The sequence below is a fragment of the Coregonus lavaretus genome (genome assembly GCF_964263955.1).
Source record: "Coregonus lavaretus genome assembly, chromosome: 36".
Lineage (NCBI taxonomy): Eukaryota > Metazoa > Chordata > Actinopteri > Salmoniformes > Salmonidae > Coregonus > Coregonus lavaretus.
The window spans coordinates 435799-452860 of record NC_140023.1 but is presented as its reverse complement, the minus strand read 5'-3'; the positions used below and the strand labels follow the sequence as shown (position 1 = coordinate 452860).

The 17062-nt window shown below is 43.9% G+C and overlaps 1 protein-coding gene across 4 annotated transcripts in view; it reads left to right on the top strand.

Annotated features, from left to right (window-relative positions):
• The window catches only part of LOC311110844 (cell division cycle and apoptosis regulator protein 1-like), a 31050-nt gene continuing 13988 nt past the window's right edge, over positions 1 to 17062 (top strand). The window contains exons 1-15 of one of the 4 annotated variants that reach the window (XM_084153434.1): positions 1 to 26; positions 1194 to 1357; positions 1689 to 1867; positions 2804 to 2905; positions 6623 to 6652; positions 8384 to 8413; positions 8570 to 8605; positions 8757 to 8786; positions 8942 to 8971; positions 9228 to 9260; positions 9547 to 9573; positions 10063 to 10283; positions 10577 to 10703; positions 12602 to 12724; positions 16771 to 16963. In XM_084153434.1, the coding sequence (XP_084009560.1) occupies positions 1246 to 1357; positions 1689 to 1867; positions 2804 to 2905; positions 6623 to 6652; positions 8384 to 8413; positions 8570 to 8605; positions 8757 to 8786; positions 8942 to 8971; positions 9228 to 9260; positions 9547 to 9573; positions 10063 to 10283; positions 10577 to 10703; positions 12602 to 12724; positions 16771 to 16963 (1273 nt within the window). In that variant the 5' untranslated portion in view covers positions 1 to 26; positions 1194 to 1245. Of the gene's footprint in view, positions 54 to 1193; positions 1358 to 1688; positions 1868 to 2803; positions 2906 to 6622; positions 6653 to 8383; positions 8414 to 8569; positions 8606 to 8756; positions 8787 to 8941; positions 8972 to 9227; positions 9261 to 9546; positions 9574 to 10062; positions 10284 to 10576; positions 10704 to 12601; positions 12725 to 16770; positions 16964 to 17062 lie in introns of all 4 variants that reach the window. The other 3 variants (XM_084153433.1, XM_084153435.1, XM_084153436.1) reach the window with 3 other exon arrangements.

The window sequence follows — 17062 nt, the reverse complement described above, 5'->3', positions numbered from 1 at the left end:
CCGCCAGTGAACAGAGCAGGACAGAGGTAAAGCAGTGAGGACAATTTGTTTCGGTAACGTTAATGCCATTAGAACTTTACATTTACAGATACAGTTCGGATGGTTTCCTTATTGCAGAATGCAATTATTGGTGCAAAATTTGAATTTCCATCAGCCTTGCTGTTTGCTAACATTTCAGGCAGCATCGTGTGTGTTGCCTTGCTTAGCTTAGGCCTCGTTATATCAAGCTAGCGACGTTGGTCAACGTTGCTTTGAAAACAAAACCCACGAGTCATCATTATAGCTAGGTAGCTAGCTAAGTTAAAAATGTATTTCCGTTAACAAGCCAACCCAGCCAAAGTAAACATGTTGTTAGCTAGCCTGTGGCTATTTATAGCTAAAGGCTAACAGGTAGCTAACGTTATCTAATATCGGCAAGTGTCTAACAAATGCATTAGTTAGCTAACGACGTTAGTCATTGTTGTTTTGAAAACAAAACCCTTGAGTCGTCATTATAGTTAACTAGCCATCTAGTTAGCAAGTTAGGTACCTAGCTAACTATTTATCTCCGTTAGCAAGTTAACCCAGCCAAAGTAAACATGTTCGCTAGCCTATAGCTATTTATAGTTGACGTTAGTTAATTTCTGCAAGTGTCTAGCGAATGCATTAACTAACATAGTTAACTCACGTTAGCAACAAGTGAAGTACGTTTATTCAAGTCTACAGGGATCTAAACTAGAGCTAGCTCGCCAAGTTCATTAAGTCTAATGCTTTCTAATCATAAAAAAAAGTAATATCATGAATTTGGCGTACTATTTATAGGGCTAACTTAGTTACGGTTAGCTGGCCAACTAACAGTAGTTTCTAGCGACATTTGCCAACATCTAAAGTTTTTATTTTTACGAATTGCTTGTTTACCCATTCTGTTGTTGCCAGTCCCATTACTATCCTGCTGATTAGAGGAAGCTGTCAGGAGGCCTAACGTTGTTGTCGTTTTAGCCAAGGAGGTAACGTTATATTAGCCATGCTAACGTTGGCTGCGTGGTTATGTGTTGCTAGTTAAGTATTGTATTAGCTGCAAGTAAATCTGTAACAATCTTCTCCTGGTATTGTTTGTTTTTGTTGCTAGCTGTCAATGTTTGTGTTCAAAGCAAAGGTAAATGTCAAATGAAGAATCCTTATATTAACAGGCCCATTTCCTGTTGTATTGACAGAATATAAACTTAAATTGGTTCCGTCAATACACCTAAACTCGAGCATTGACTCATGGCCCAGTTTGGGGGTCAGAAGAACCCTCCGTGGGCGGCCCAGTTTGCTGCCACAGTGGTGTCCCAGCCCAGCCACTCAGGACAGTCCCTGGACCTCAACAGCCTACACTGTGAGTATGACACTTTGCTGGATAACTGTATTTTATTTTATACTCTGTGCTCATTGGTGGGATAAAATTAAAGGGGTTGAGGGTACAGTGCTTGAAGGAAACTGCGTCTCGGATCTGTTTGGCAAAGTTTGTGATGGAGGGGATTCAGTGGTCAACTAGACATTCAACGATGTTAAAAGTACTGTACTTTTTATTTCTCTCTCCTGCCATTTTTTCCTCTTGTTTCTCGTTCTACCCGTCTTTCTATCTCTCCATTCCTCTCGCTTGCCCTACCTCCTCACTCCATCCTCTTTCGGAATTATTCTATTCCACACCCCACTCTCCCCTGCAGCTCTAGGTGTGCAGCAGCCATCTCTCTTGGGTGCGTCTCCCTCTATGTACTCCCAGCAGTCAGCCATGGCTGCAGCCTCCCTCAACTCCCAGTCGGCTGCCGCTAACTACCAGTTGTCCCAGCAGACTTCAGCCCTGCAGCAGCAAGCTGCAGCCGCCGCAGCTGCAGCACTGCAACAGGTGAGCTACACTAGGATCAGCAGGGCAGTGTTCAGTTAGGCACAATGTAGCTAAACGTTCTCAAACAGAATATGATAATATTTGTTGTTATTGTATAAGCTCAGGTAGTAACTCCAGTTTCGTGCCAAGTGAACACAACCCATAGTCTCCAAAATGGTGGGGAGATTCCCCATTGGTTGGTCACGGCTAATTTCACTTAAAGTTTTTAAAATGTTGTTTACTGAAGAAACATTCCCAATGAGAAACATTATTTGGGTCAGACAAACTGGTTTGGGAACCACAGTTACAGAGCTTGGTGAGAGGCCATACCTCACTAGACTTGAAGAAGCTGTGTTGTTGGAAAACCTGTTCTGATTTGTGAGTGAGTAATGAAATGATTCAACTTATAAAATCCCCCCACCATCAGACAGACCACTTTCTTTAGATGCTGAGAAAAATACCCCTTTTTTCTTCACTTGTCTCTAGTTGAGCATGAAGTCACTTTAACTGTTCAGTAAATAGTCTTCCCTTCAAAGTGACATCACTCATATAAACCGCAACAGAACTCAATGACCAAGGGCCATTTCCTGAAATTTCATTCAAAAGAAAAAGATGACACATTTCGACTAGCTAGTATCTTTGTCGACGTATCACCTGCCTCAAACTAACATCTGAGTCGTACCTTACGCGCTTGAGTCTGTCTATCCAGACAGAGCATCAACATTTTACATTTACATTTTTGTCTTTTAGCAGCCAATCTTATCCAGAGCTTCTTACAGGAGCAGTTAAGGTTTAGTGCTTTGCTCAAGGGGACAGACAGATTTTGCACCAAGTCGACTCAGGGATTCGAACCAGCGACCTTTCGGTTACTGGCCTAACTCCCTTAACCGCTAGGCTACCTGCCTCCCCTGTCATTTAACTTTTTCTCTCTCTGGCTCGTCTCTCCTATTGTTTCAGTCTCAAATCAACTCGGCCCTGCAGCAGTATCAGCAGCAACAGCAACAACCTCCTCCACAGCAGCAGCCGCCTCCTCAGCAGCTCTACAATGTAACCCATCAGGTGAGACACATTGCCAATACACCACGTGAAATATCCTGTTCTAGGTTGAGTAGGATGAAGTTGCACTTAGAAGCTATTGATCTAATGTGCGTTTTGAGTTTTGCCCCTAATGGCTATAGTTGGAGGAAGATGTCATATGACAATCAATCCAGAATTCCTAATTTCATCAATCTCTGTCCTAATGATCACATCTTGCCTTTTTAGTTGTACAAAATATTCTGTTTCCCTGTCATGGAGTCAGTAATGTAATGTGATGTTCTGTGGTGGACATTGGTACTGTTTTAAAGGCTTTGAGAATGCCACTGGGTCTTATCTGGTGTAGTGCTCTGTTGCTTGGTAGTTTGTTACATGTTTTTGTTGCTTGGATTGTAAATGAATTAGAGCTCGTCAGCAAAACTGGCAGAGTGTCAGAACTTTAAGAACGCTGTGTGTTCTAACCCAGAGCAGCCAGTTCATATCACGTAAGGTAGACCACTCACTCAATGGGTTTCACTTAAGTAAAATACATTTGCCTCACTGTTTGTCAAATCAGATTTGTTAGATGCTAGACGCTGCTGCACAGTTTTCCCTCTTATTCTCTTTGACCTCGTCCAATGTAGTATTTGTCTTATATGTTATATAATTTTTTTGGTGCAAATTATTGATGTACATCTCTGAATCACCCACTTATCATGAAAAAGACCTTGCTAATGCTGGTCGCTTGATATGTATCAATCAACAAATATATTGTTTACGCAATTAAATACACTACGTGACCAAAAGTATGTGGACACCTGCTCGTCGAACATCTCATTCCAAAATCATGGGCATTAATATGGAGTTCTTCCCCCCTTTGCTGCTATAATAGCCTCCACTCTTCTGGGAAGGCTTTCCACTAGGTGTTGGAACATTGCTGCGGGGACTTGCTTCCATTCTGCCACTGATGTTGGGCGATTAGGCCTGGCTCGCAGTCGGTGTTCCAATTCATCCCAAAGGTGTTTGATGGGGTTGAGGTCAGGGCTCTGTGCAGGCCAATCAAGTTCTTCCACACCGACCTCGACAAACCATTTCTGTATGGACCTCGCTTTGTGCACGGGGGCATTGTCATGCTGAAACAGGAAAGGGCCGTCCCCAAACAGTTAACACAAAGTTGGAAGCACAGAATCGTCTAGAATGTCATTGTATGCTGTAGCATTTAGATTTCCCTTCACTGTAATTTAGGGGCCTAGGCCGAACCATGAAAAACAGCCCCAGACCATTAGTCCTCCTCCACCAAAATGTACAGTTGGCACTATGCATTGGGGCAGGTAGCATTCTCCTGGCATCCGCCAAACCCAGATTAGTCCGTCGGACTGCCAGATGGTGAAGAGTGATTCATCACACCAGAGAACGCGTTTCCATTGCTCCAGAGTCCAATGGCGGCGAGCTTTACACCACTCCAGCCGATGCTTGGCATTGTGCAAGGTGATCTTATTTCATGAAGCTCCCGACGAACATTTATTGTGCGGACGTTGCTTCCAGAGGCAGTTTGGAACTCGGTAGTGAGTGTTGCAACCGAGGACATATGATTTTTACGCGTTTCAGCACTCAGCGGTCCCATCCTGTTAGCTTGTGTGGCCTACCACTTCGCGGCTGAGACGTTGTTGCTCCTAGACGTTTCCACTTCAAAATAACAACACTTACAGTTGACTGGGGCAGCTCTAGCAGGGCAGACATTTTACAAACAGACTTTTTGGAAAGGTGGCATCCTATGATGATGCCACGTTGAGCTCTTCAGTAAGGCCATTCTACTACCAGTGTTTGTCTATGGAGATTGTGCTCGATTTTATATACCTGCCAGTAACGGGTGTGGCTGAAATAGCCAAATCCACTAATTTGAAGGGGTGTCCACATACTTTAGCGTATATATAGTGTACTTATTGCAAATTATTATAGTACTTTTTTGTTTGTACTTTTACCCCCTTTTGTGATATCCAATTGGTAGTTACAATCTTTTCCCATCACTGTAACTCCCGTACGGACTCGGGAGAGGCAAAGGTCAAGAGCCATGCGTCCTCTGAAACACGACCCTGCCAAGCCGCACTGCTTCTTGACACACTGCTCGCTTAACCCGGAAGCCAGCCACACCAATGTGTCGGAGGAAACACTGTACAACTGGCGACCGAAGTCAGCTTGCAGGCGCCCGGCCCGCCACAAGGAGTCGCTAGAGCGCGATGGGACAAGGACATCCTAGGCCGGCCAAACCCTCCCCTAACCCGACAGACGCTGGGCCAATTGTGCGGCGCCTCATGGGTCTCCAGGTCACGGCCGGCTGTGACAGCCTGGGATCGAACCCGGGTCTGTAGTGATGCCTCAGACCGCTGCGCCACTCGGGAGGCCCCACTTATTGCAATTTCTGCGTGTGTACCCCGTCTCATCAGCAACATACAGACTCATACGGGGGTAAATTATTGATGTGCAACTCACACAGACAACTCTGAATCGCCTTGATTTGAGAAAGTTCAAAGTCATGTAGGGCTGGGGCGGCAAACTGTAAAAGAAAACCCGATATACCGGTATTCATTCAGACCGGTTTGGATTTTTACTTTACCTAATCACTCAAAAAATTTATGTTAATCATCCGTTTTTATCGCCAGTAAGAAACTTGTAACAGCTGCGAACTGCTGTCTAACTTTCTAGCACAACAATTCAACAACTTCGGGAGGGCAAGCTTGCCAGATATACCCCCGGAAAGCCACCCCTAGTGGTGAAAGTAAGAACTGCAACTGAAGCTGATAATACAGTCAAAGATGATAATAATTATTCTCATAAAGGGCCTCCCGAGTGGCTCAGCGGTCTAAGGCACTGCATCGCAGTGCTTGAGGCGTCACTACAGACCCGGTTTCGATCCCAGGCGGTGTCATAACTGTCAGTGACCCGGGAGTCCCATAGGGCGGTGCACAAAACCACTCAGTTGTCATCTCCACCACTGACCACCCGCTACCCTTGCTTAACCTACCCAAACCTATTAACCTGATGCGAGTCGGAGTAAAACAAAGAAAAACAAAACAACAGCAACCTGCAAAACAAGACATATAGACGTACAAGACATTCAACAGGTACTGGTAGGGACAGCTAGACAGGACAGGACTGGACAGTTACAAGAAAACATATAACAATTTGGTTGCATTTTGGTTAAACATTTTAAAGCAATCAGAATGGAGAAAGACCATTAAAACTACTTAGAATTAAGAAACATCAAATACATAAAATACCGTCAAAAATACAAAGAATATAGTGATATGATATTTTGGACATATCGCCCAGCTCTACCTGTAGGAACCTGCAATTTACCACAGGTGAGATATATTACCAGTCAAACCGTCAAAAACATTTTTTTTACTTTGAAGTGAAAAATCTAAATTTCTGTAGATTTTCTTTTCTTGGTCCTGTACAGTTAACTTTATTTTTTCAAATTCTTAACTTATTTGAGAAGAAATTGTGAATGGTGCAACGGTGCCAATATATATTTTATCGCATCTGTGTATTTTAGTGTCATTGTCAGGTCTGTATTACCCATAATGCATATTTAGAACTTTTATTATTCTGAAAACATCAAACTGTCAAACAGTCAAAAAGAAGAACATTCCAGTGATATGATATTTTGGCCATATGCTCATATGTATCAATCAACTGTACTGTTTACTCAATGAAATACTTATTGCAATTTCTACGTGTTTGTGTACCCTGTCTCTTCAGCAACATCAACAACATACAGACTCATACGGGGTAAATTATTGATGTTTGCAACTCACAGACAACTCTGAATCGCCTTGATTTGAGAAAGGCCATACTCATTATGTATCAATCAACGCATTCGGAAAATATTCAGACCCCTTCACTTTTTCCACATTTCGTTACGTTACAGCCTTATTCTAAAATGCATAAATCTACACACAATACCCCATAATGACAAAGCAAAAACAGTTTTTTATAAAATGTTGCAAATGTATTACAAATAAAAAAACGGAAATATCACATTTACATAAGTATTCAGACCCTTTACTCAGTACTTTGTTGAAGCACCTTTGGCAGTGATTACACCCTTGAGTCTTCTTGGGTATGACACTACAAGCTTGGCACACCTGTATTTGGGGAGTTTCTCCCATTTTTCTCTGCAGATCCTCTCAAGCGCTGTCATGTTGAATGGGGAGCGTCGCTGCACAGCTATTTTCAGGTCTATCCAGAGATGTTCGATCGGGTTCAAGTCCGGGCTCTGGCTGGGCCACTCAAGGACATTCAGAGACTTGTCCCGAAGCCACTCCTGCGTTGTCTTGGCTGTGTGCTTAGGGTCGTTGTCCTGTTGGAAGGTGAACCTTCGCCCAAGTCTGAGGTCCTGAGTGCTCTGGAGCAGGTTTTCATCAAGGATCTCTCTGTACTTTGCTCCGTTCATCTTTCCCTCGATCCTGACTAGTCTCCCAGTCCCTGCCTCTGAAAAACATCCCTACAGCATGATGCTGCCACCACCATGCATCACCGTAGGGATGGTGCCAGGTTTCCTCCAGACGTGATGCTTGGCATTCAGACCAAAGCGTTCAATCTTGGTTTCATCAGACCAGAGAATCTTGTTTCTCATGGGCTGAGAGTCCTTTGGGTGCTTTTTGGCAAACTCCAAGTGGGCTGTCATCTGCCTTTTACTGAGGAGTGGCTTCCGTCTGGCCACTCTATCATAAAGGTCTGATTGGTGGAGTTCTGCAGAGATGTTTGTCTTTCTGGAAGGTTCTCCGATCTCCACAGAGGAACTCTGGAGCTCTGTCAGTGACCATCGGGTTCTTGGTCACCTCCCAAGGCCCTTCTCCGCCAATTGCTCAGTTTGGCCAAGCGGCCAGCTCTAGGAAGAGTCTTGGCGATTCCACCCTTTTCCATTTAAGTGATGGAGGCCACTGTGTTCTTGGGGACCTTCAATGCTGGATAAATTTTTTGGTACTCTTCCCCAGATCTGTGCCTCGACACAATCCTTTCTCGGAGCTCTACGGACAATTCCTTCGACCTCATGGCTTGGTTTTTGCTCTGACATGCACTGTCAACTTGTATATTGACAGGTGTGTGCCTTTCCAAATCATGTCCAATCAATTGAATTTACCACAGGTGGACTCCAATCAAGTTGTAGAAACATCTCAAGGATGATCAATGGAAACAGGATGCACCTGAGCTCAATTTCGAGTCTCATAGCAAAGGGTCTGAATACTTATGTAAATAAGGTATTTCTGTTTATTTTTAATACATTTGCAAATATTTCTAAAAACTTGTTTCCGCTTAGTCATTATGGGGTATTGTTTAGATTGAGATTTATTTATTTAATCCATTTTAGAATAAGGCTGTAACGTAACAAAATGTGGAAAAAGTCAAGGGGTCTGAATACTTTACGAATGCACTGTATGCATCAATCAACAAATGTATTGTTGACTCAATGAAAGACTTATTGCAATTTCTACGTGTTTGTGTACCCCATCTCTTCAGCAACATCAACAACATACAGACTCATACGGGGTAAATTATTGATATTTACAAATCACACAGACAACTCTGAATCGCCTAGATTTGAGAAAGGCCATACTCATGATATGTATCAATCAACAAATGTATTGTTGACTCAATGAAAGACTTATTGCAATTTCTACGTGTTTGTGTACCCCGTCTCTTCAGCAACAACAACAACAACAACATACAGACTCGTACAGGGTAAATGATTGATGTTTGCAACTCACAGACAACTCTGAATCGCCATGATTTGAGAAAGGCCATACTCATGATATGTATAAATCAACACTACTGTTGACTCAATGAAAGACTTATTGAAATTTCTACGTGTTTGTGTACCCCATCTCTTTAGCAACAACAACAACATACAGACTCATACGGGGTAAATTATTGTTGTTTGCAACTCACACAGACAACTCTGAATCGCCTTGATTTGAGAAAGGCCATACTCATGATATGTATCAATCAACACTGTACTATTGACTCAATGAAAGACTTATTGCAATTTCTACGTGTTTGTGTACCCCGTCTCTTTAGCAACATCAACAACACACAGACTTGTACGGGGTAAGCAGCAGCAGTTCACAGACGCAGCACAGTCAAATCACAAGGCCATTTATGCTTGGTGCTGGTGTGTGGAATGTACTCTTCTACAGACACTGTCAGTATTAACTTCTCTACTTCTCTCACCCTCCCTCCTCTGTCTCTCACCCTCTCTCCTCTGTCTCTCACCCTCTCTCCTCTGTTTCTCACCCTCTCTCCTCTGTCTCTCACCCTCTCTCCTCTGTCTCTCTCTCCTCTCTCCTCTTGTCACTCTCCACAGCTCCCCCAGCCCCAGCAAGCGCTGATTTCACAGGTAGGATAATTAGGAACAAACTAGTTTCTGGTACATTTAAATAACCTTTTAGCTAAAGTAATGCAACTGAAGTCAGCTTGTCTTGAGGATAATTATTTAGTCCAACATAATAGGTCTAAGAAGATGCCATTTTGTCATGAAAATTCCAAGAGCTCTCTGGTTATACGGAGGTGGTGATTTTGGAAGCATGCGGTACAATACAACCCAAAGATATTGGGGAAAGAATTGTGATTACATCCTAACGCGGCCTTGTCTCCTTTTCTGCCGCCTGCGCTGATGTTGAAAGAACTGGAGTGGTGAAAACAAATTCCCGGTAGGCATTCCCGCCTTATCACTTTACCTATACAAGTTTCAGTTTTTAACCTTCTTCATAGCATACAGCCAAATACAATGTGACGTGTATGGCCACAATGAGACAGAGTAATAATCAACACCTCTGGTAAATGAGGACATTTGATTCCAATAAATCCCAAATAACATGATCTGCTCCGTATAGACACTTCCAGCAGTTAGATACACATGTTTTGAATTTAGTGGGCTTGATTAGGGTTACAAAATTCCAGTTACTTTCCCAAAATTCCAAGGTCTACCAGAAATCCTGGCTGGAAGATTCCAGCTTTTCTGCCTATTCCCTCCTGATTCCAGGAATCCTCCAACCAGGTTGTCGGAAAATCGAAACAATTTGGGAAAGTTACCAGAGTTTTGCAACCCTAGGCTTGATACAATCCACACATTTAGGACTAATAGAGAAGGTAGGAGTAGGATGAAGTTGCTGACCTATAACTTTCCTCCTCCTCCCCAGCCCCCCGTGGCTCTCCCCACCAGCCTCTCTCTGTCCAACCCCCAGCAGACAGCCCAGATCACCGTGTCCTATCCCACGCCTCGCTCCAGCCACCAGCAGCAGAGCCAGCAGCAGAGCCAGCAGCAGAGCCAGCCCCAGAAGCAGCGCGTCTTCACTGGCGTGGTCAACAAGCTTCACGACACCTTTGGCTTTGTGGACGAGGACGTCTTCTTCCAGCTCAGGTAAGTGTCCAGTCTCTGCCTCTCTAGCCCAAGCCCTCTCAGATCTCCACAAGTGCATAGGGTCTAGGAGTCCATTTGGGATTGGGCCACAGAAGACTTAGCTAGATGTTTTACATCAAGTGTCTTATTACATCGGACCAGTACCTTTTTTCCATGGGTTTTCTATATTTTGCTGGTCGCATCCCTGATTTGTGTACCATTATTCTAAAGCAGAAATGTATTTTTCAAGTCTCCATATATTGCAGTTTCTAAAGCATTTCCAAGTGGGTGAATAATGGGTGTTGTCTCCACAGTGCAGTGAAAGGGAAGACCCCCCAGGTGGGCGACAGGGTCCTAGTGGAGGCCGTGTATAACCCCAACATGCCCTTCAAATGGAACGCCCAGCGCATTCAGACCTTACCTCAGCTGGCCAACCAATCGGTGAGCCTCACCTAGCCTCCACAGACACCTGGGGTCACATTCAGTAGACATGAAGTGAAACTGAAGAAAAGATTTGTCTCCCCACTGAACGTGATCCTGGTGGCCCTTACCCAGTGACATCTTAGACCTCGATTTGAGTTCTTCCAGGGTTTGGTTCCAATTTGATCATTGTCTCTCTCAGGGACTCGTCACTTTTCGGCGATATTCGCCGTTTTGATTTCAAAATGGGTAATCTGCGTAGATCCGAAGAAAATAAAATGTTGGTGGGGGGGTGTATGTTTCTCATATCGAAATCATTGACTAAGCACAGAATGCTTCCCTGCGCTTCCTACAATGAGAATATCAAACCGAGTTCAGAGCGTGATGTCAGATATGCCATAGTGCTTCATCCATTATCATGTGTGACAGCTTGTGTGATCAGCTGCATCACCTAACCAGCCATTAGCATCACGGCTAAATTCCATTTTAAAGCGGATGGAGATGTGCAGAAAGAGCGGGCGGAGAGAAATTTGCACATTCGCCTTCTCATCTGCTTCTCGCCATCCGCATCTCCGTCAATTTTAAAATGTAATTTAGCCGTGATGACGATCTGGGGTGTGCAGACAGTGATGAGGCTTCTGTTACATGTTATTATTGGAGCGATGTAGATACACGTATCTTTTAATTCCGCCTGTAAGAACAAGAACAAGAGCACAGTCCAGTCTGACTAGGCTTCGCTGTCACGCAGCCTCTGAGTGCCACTGCCATAGAGGAAGAACGGAGCACAGTGACAGTCACGCCTGCGCCTTTACATCGCTGAAAACCGTGTGTCTCTAGACCAAACCACTCAAAAGTTATGCCCGATATTACCGGAGATAATCTTCCCTTTCTACCACGAGTTGATGCGCATTTTATATAATTCCATAAACCATGTCGCGGGCCGTTTTTAAACTACTCGTGCGCCGTTAGTTTTTTGTTTGATAACAAACAAGCTTGTTTAGTCATGTTACCTAGATAGCTAACAACCTGGTAACTTGGCTATGCATAGGACAGACAGCCTAGTCAAAGAGACGCTTCAAAGGTAGGATGCCTAATCAATGTCATTCTAATCTATATCGAAATAAAACATCTGTATATTTTTCTGGTGTTCCTTAAATTCAGTTTGGTGCCTAACTTTTGGGAGCTGTGTGTGTGTGTGTGTGAGAGAGGTTGTGTGTGAGGGAGGGAGGGAGGGAGAGTGTGTGTGAGGGAGGGAGGGAGGGAGAGTGTGTGTGTGTGAGGGAGAGTGTTGGCTATTTGTGTACAGTTGTCTGACGAGTAGGCTAATTATGGTTTCATATAGTGTGTTTTCCTCCTTATTGCTTCAATGAAAATGCAGATTATGCATTTCTATTCCCTCCTGCCCAATCACAGCTAGGCCTTTGGATATGAACAGTAGCTTTATCTATTATACAGTAAACCGTGTGAAGTTAAATTCAATGTGTTGTATTGAGTAGAGGTGTGAATATCAGGGACAGGTTTTTGTGTCGTACACATGCAGAACGTATAAAAAAACGGGATTGTGACATTGTACCTTGTATCACATCGTTAGTAAAGTGTTGGTAACGTGACAACCCCTCTCTGAACATAAGCACATTTCCTTGCAGTTTACACAGAATTTTCCCATGTTTCCATGTCAACTTTTTGGGCCCTCGCCAGTTTGCATCCTTGTCTCTCTTCCCGTCTGCCCTGGTTGACTCACTCTCTCAGATTTAAAATGTAATGTAACCCTACAAGAAGTATAGATGGAGCCATTTCCATATTCACCCTCCGATCTTAGAGGGGGCCTCAATTAGTGCAGAAGTGAAGTTTGAGAGTGATCAGATTGGAACAGATGGTTGTGTATCTGTTATTAACCACTTTGTTCTCCACCCTCCTAGCATCAGCAGCAGCCCCAGTCCTTACCTCCAGTTCCCCCACAGCTGAGCAGCTTCTATGCTGACCCGGGGATGCAGCAGCGCTACTCAGATATGCACCCCGTCGGCATGGACAGCAGACAAAATGTAACTCTCTCTCCCCGCCTTTCTCTCTCTCTCTCCGCCTTACACTCTCTCTCTCTCTCTCTCCGCCTTACTCTCTCTCTCTCTCTCCCTCTCTCTCCCCGCCTTTCTCTCTCTCTCTCCGCCTTTCTCTCTCTCTCTCCGCCTTACTCTCTCTCTCTCTCTCTCCGCCTTACACTCTTTCTCTCTCTCCGCCTTTCTCTCTCTCTCTCTCTCTCTCTCTGCCTTACTCTCTCTCTCTCTCTCTGCCTTACTCTCTCTCTCTCTCCGCCTTACTCTCTCTCTCTCTCTCCCTCTCTGCCTTACTCTCTCTCTCTCTCTCTCTCTCTGCCTTACTCTCTCTCTCTCTCTCCGCCTTTCTCTCTCTCTCTCTCTGCCTTACTCTCTCTCTCTCTCTCTGCCTTACTCTCTCTCTCTCTGCTTTACTCTCTCTCTCTCCCTCTCTCTCTCTGCCTTACTCTCTCTCTCCGCCTTACACTCTCTCTCTCTCTCCGCCTTACACTCTCTCTCTCTCTCCGCCTTTCTCTCTCTTTCTGCCTTACTCTCTCTCTCTGCCTTACTCTCTCTCTCTCTGCCTTACTCTCTCTCTCTCCGCCTTACTCTCTCTCTCTCTCTCTGCCTTACTCTCTCTCTCTCTCCGCCTTACTCTCTCTCTCTCTCTCTCTGCCTTACTCTCTCTCTCTCTCAGCCTTACTCTCTTTCTCTCTCAGCCTTACTCTCTTTCTCTCTCTCTCTTTTCTGTCCTTCTTTCTTCATACATCCTCCTGCTTCTTTCTGATGCCTGTGCTTCTCCCTCTTCTTCTCTCCTGTTCTCTCTCATCTTTCTCTTCCTTCTTCACTCTGAGGATTCATTTGTGTTTTTGACCAAAATGGCTTCCTGATCAATTAAAGCTCATAGGACATAGCGTTGAATACTTTTATAAATACATTTTTATCTATGGTCTTTCCGAAAAAAATTCAGAAACACCAAAGAATGCCATCTACATTTCTCTTTACACTTATTTTTTGGCCTTCTCTAACGGTGAAATCCGTCAATCTCTCAACGGGGGGAATGTGCTTTTATAGGTGCTATCCATAAGATGGCCTGTCATTGTTCATTTAGGCTAATGAGAGAGTCCCATTGAGATAGTCATGCGTTTTGTGTTTTTCTCTTACATTTTTTGAGACATTACAGTAGTTAAATGAACAAATACTTGGATGTCTAGGATTTCTTACAGAATGCACTTTTGACACTTTTTCTTCACTTCTAACCCTTTCTTTTTCAATGTTATGATGAATACATGATTTTCATACATGATATGCACTTTTTCACCATACAAACAGGTTAGGAACTCTCCATACACTTCTCCATACATCTCACAGAAAGCCATACACCGATTATTCCAGAGTTTTATAACTTGACCTTTTTGTAGTTGTCCCCTACCATGAAATCGGGAGGGGACAGTGGATCGGTCTCCGTCCATACGTTTGTTTGTATGTTAGTCACACGCGATATCTCAGACAGCACTGGACAGATTTTGATGAAACTTGGGTGAATGAAGCGTCTTGCCATAGAGATCCGGCATTTAAAAAAGTATACTGACTGGCCAGATAGTGGCGCTATAACAAGAGATTGAAAATGCAAACTTTGAAAGGTCACGCCCCTCACCCCGTTTAACCTAAAGTAATGACATTCGGTACATAGGTCCCTCTCCTCACAAGGAACATTTTGCCTCAGGATTTTCCACCATTTAGAATCTTGCGAAAAACACTTAAAACGCTACACTTCTGACACCGAATGACCGATCTGCACGAAACTTGATATGTGGCATCTACGGACAAAGGTCTCTCGACTCAATATTTTCCATACTAGTACCTAAAACAACATGGCTGCTATTGACCAATAAACATTCACGTGGGCGTGGTCTGGCATATACATTTGTCAAGGGTATTCGTATTGTAACACAATTTGGTACACATGTTGCAAACACAGTCAATACTCAACATTTGAAAGAACATTCATATCAACCACATGGTGGCACAATAAGGGGCACATGATTATATCTCTTGAACTGTTTGACTCGGAGTGCTGAAATTTGGCACACATGCAATTTGAGTATTGCTAACCCACACGATATCTGACACCACTTTTGACGAAACTTGGGTGAATGATGAGTCTTGCCATAGATATCCGCCATTTACAAAATTACACTGATAGGCCCAAGGGGGTCGCTATAGTAATCAACGTAAATTCTGAAATTTGAACAAGCATATCTCCTGTCCCGTTTGTCATCATTCGTGGGGGACAACATGTTTACTGTTGCCTTGTTTCTTTGTGGAACTTGTCCTTGTCTTTGCAGATAATGATGACTGAATATATGCTACTTCGGCAGTAGTTTTCTTGTTTTTTTGACAGAATTGAGTCCCTGTACCTGATTGACACATAGCATGACTGCACCAGCTCCCCCCAAAAATGTTGCTGAAAAAAAGACGTCTAACCAAACCTTACTCCTCTAGTTCTGTTTTGCTTTAGCACACGGTTACCTGTTGGCAGCGACACAAACCTCTGGTTAATTTGGTGGATGTCCTCTATGCATAATTAAGCACATTTCTTAAACTAAAAGCTCCTACAGTACCAGTCAAAAGTTAGGACACACCTACTCATTCAAGGGTTTTTCTTAATTTTTACTATTTTCTACATTGTAGAATAATAGTGAAGACATCAAAACTATGAAATAAGACACATGGAATCATGTAGTAACCAAAAAGGGTAGGGGGGTGGTATACAGAAGACAGCCCTGTTTGGTAAAAGACCAAGTCCATATTATGGCAAGAACAGCTCAAATAAGCAAAGAGAAATGACAGTCCATCATTACTTGAAGACATGAAGGTCAGTCAATATGGAAAATGTCAAGAACTTTGAACGTTTCTTCAAGTGCAGTCGTAAAAACCATCAAGCGCGATGATGAAACTGGCTCTCATGAGGACCACCACAGGAATGGAAGACCCAGAGTTACCTCTGCTGTAGAGGATAAGTTCATTAGAGTTACCAGCCTCAGAAATTGCAGCCCAAATAAATGCTTCACAGAAGTCAAGTAACAGACACATCTCAACATCAACTGTTCGGAGGGGACTGTGTGAATCAGGCCTTCATGGTCGAATTGCTGCAAAGAAACCACTACTAAAGGACACCAATAAGAATAAGAGACCTGCTTGGGCCAAGAAACCCGAGCAATGGACATTAGACCGGTGGAAATGTGTCCATTGCTCTGGAGTCCAAATTTGAGATTTTTGGTTCCAACCGCCGTGTCTTTGTGAGACGTGGTGTGGGTGAACGGATGATCTCTGCATGTGTAGTTCCCACCGTAAAGCATGGAGGAGGAGGTGTTATGGTGTGGGGGTGCTTTGCTGGTGACACTGTGATTTATTTAGAATTCAAGGCACACTTAACCAGCATGGCTACCACAGCATTCTGCAGCGATACGCCATCCCATCTGGTTTGGGCTTAGTGGGACTATCATTTGTTTTTCAACAGGACAATGACCCAACACACCTCCAGGCTGTGTACGGGCTATTTTACCAAGAAGGAGAGTGATGGAGTGCTGCATCAGATGTCCTGGCCTCTACAATCCCCCATCCTCAACCCAATTGAGATGGTTTGGGATTAGTCAGACCGCAGAGTGAAGGAAAAGCAGCCATCAAGTGCTCAGCATATGTGGGAACTCCTTCAAGACTGTTGCAAAAGCATTCCAGGTGAAGCTGGTTGAGAGAATGCCAAGTGTGTGCAAAGCTGTCATCAAGGCAAAGGGTGGCTATTTGAAGGATCTCAAATATAAAATATAATCTGCTTTGTTTAACACTTTTTTTGGTTACTACATGATTCCATATGTGTTATTTCATAGTAAAAAATGGTACAAATAAAGGAAAATCCTTGAATGAGTAGGTGTGTCCAAACTTTTGACTGGTACTGTATATAGGACAAGAAATCAAAACAAAAACACTCTGATAACATACTTCATGGAACGGCCCTGGGATAATGCTAACCTTTCCCCTCTCTCCCCCCTCTCCAGAGCCAGCCTCCAGGCACCAACATGATGAAGCCGGGCCCCAACATGCTCCAATCTCTGCCTCCCCCCAACACTTTCAGTGTACAGGCCCAGGGCCCCCCTCCTCCCCTGCTCCAGGCCCAGCTCTCTGCAGCCTCCCTGGCCCCGCTCCTCAAGAACCCCCCTCCGCCTCTGCTGTCACAGCCACCACCCAAAGGTAGGGGGCGCTATGATGGTGATTTGTGTTTCTCTGATGCTTTTGGTTTGAGTTGGTAACGTGCTACTTCTGCAGAAAATAAAGAAATGATGATTTGTT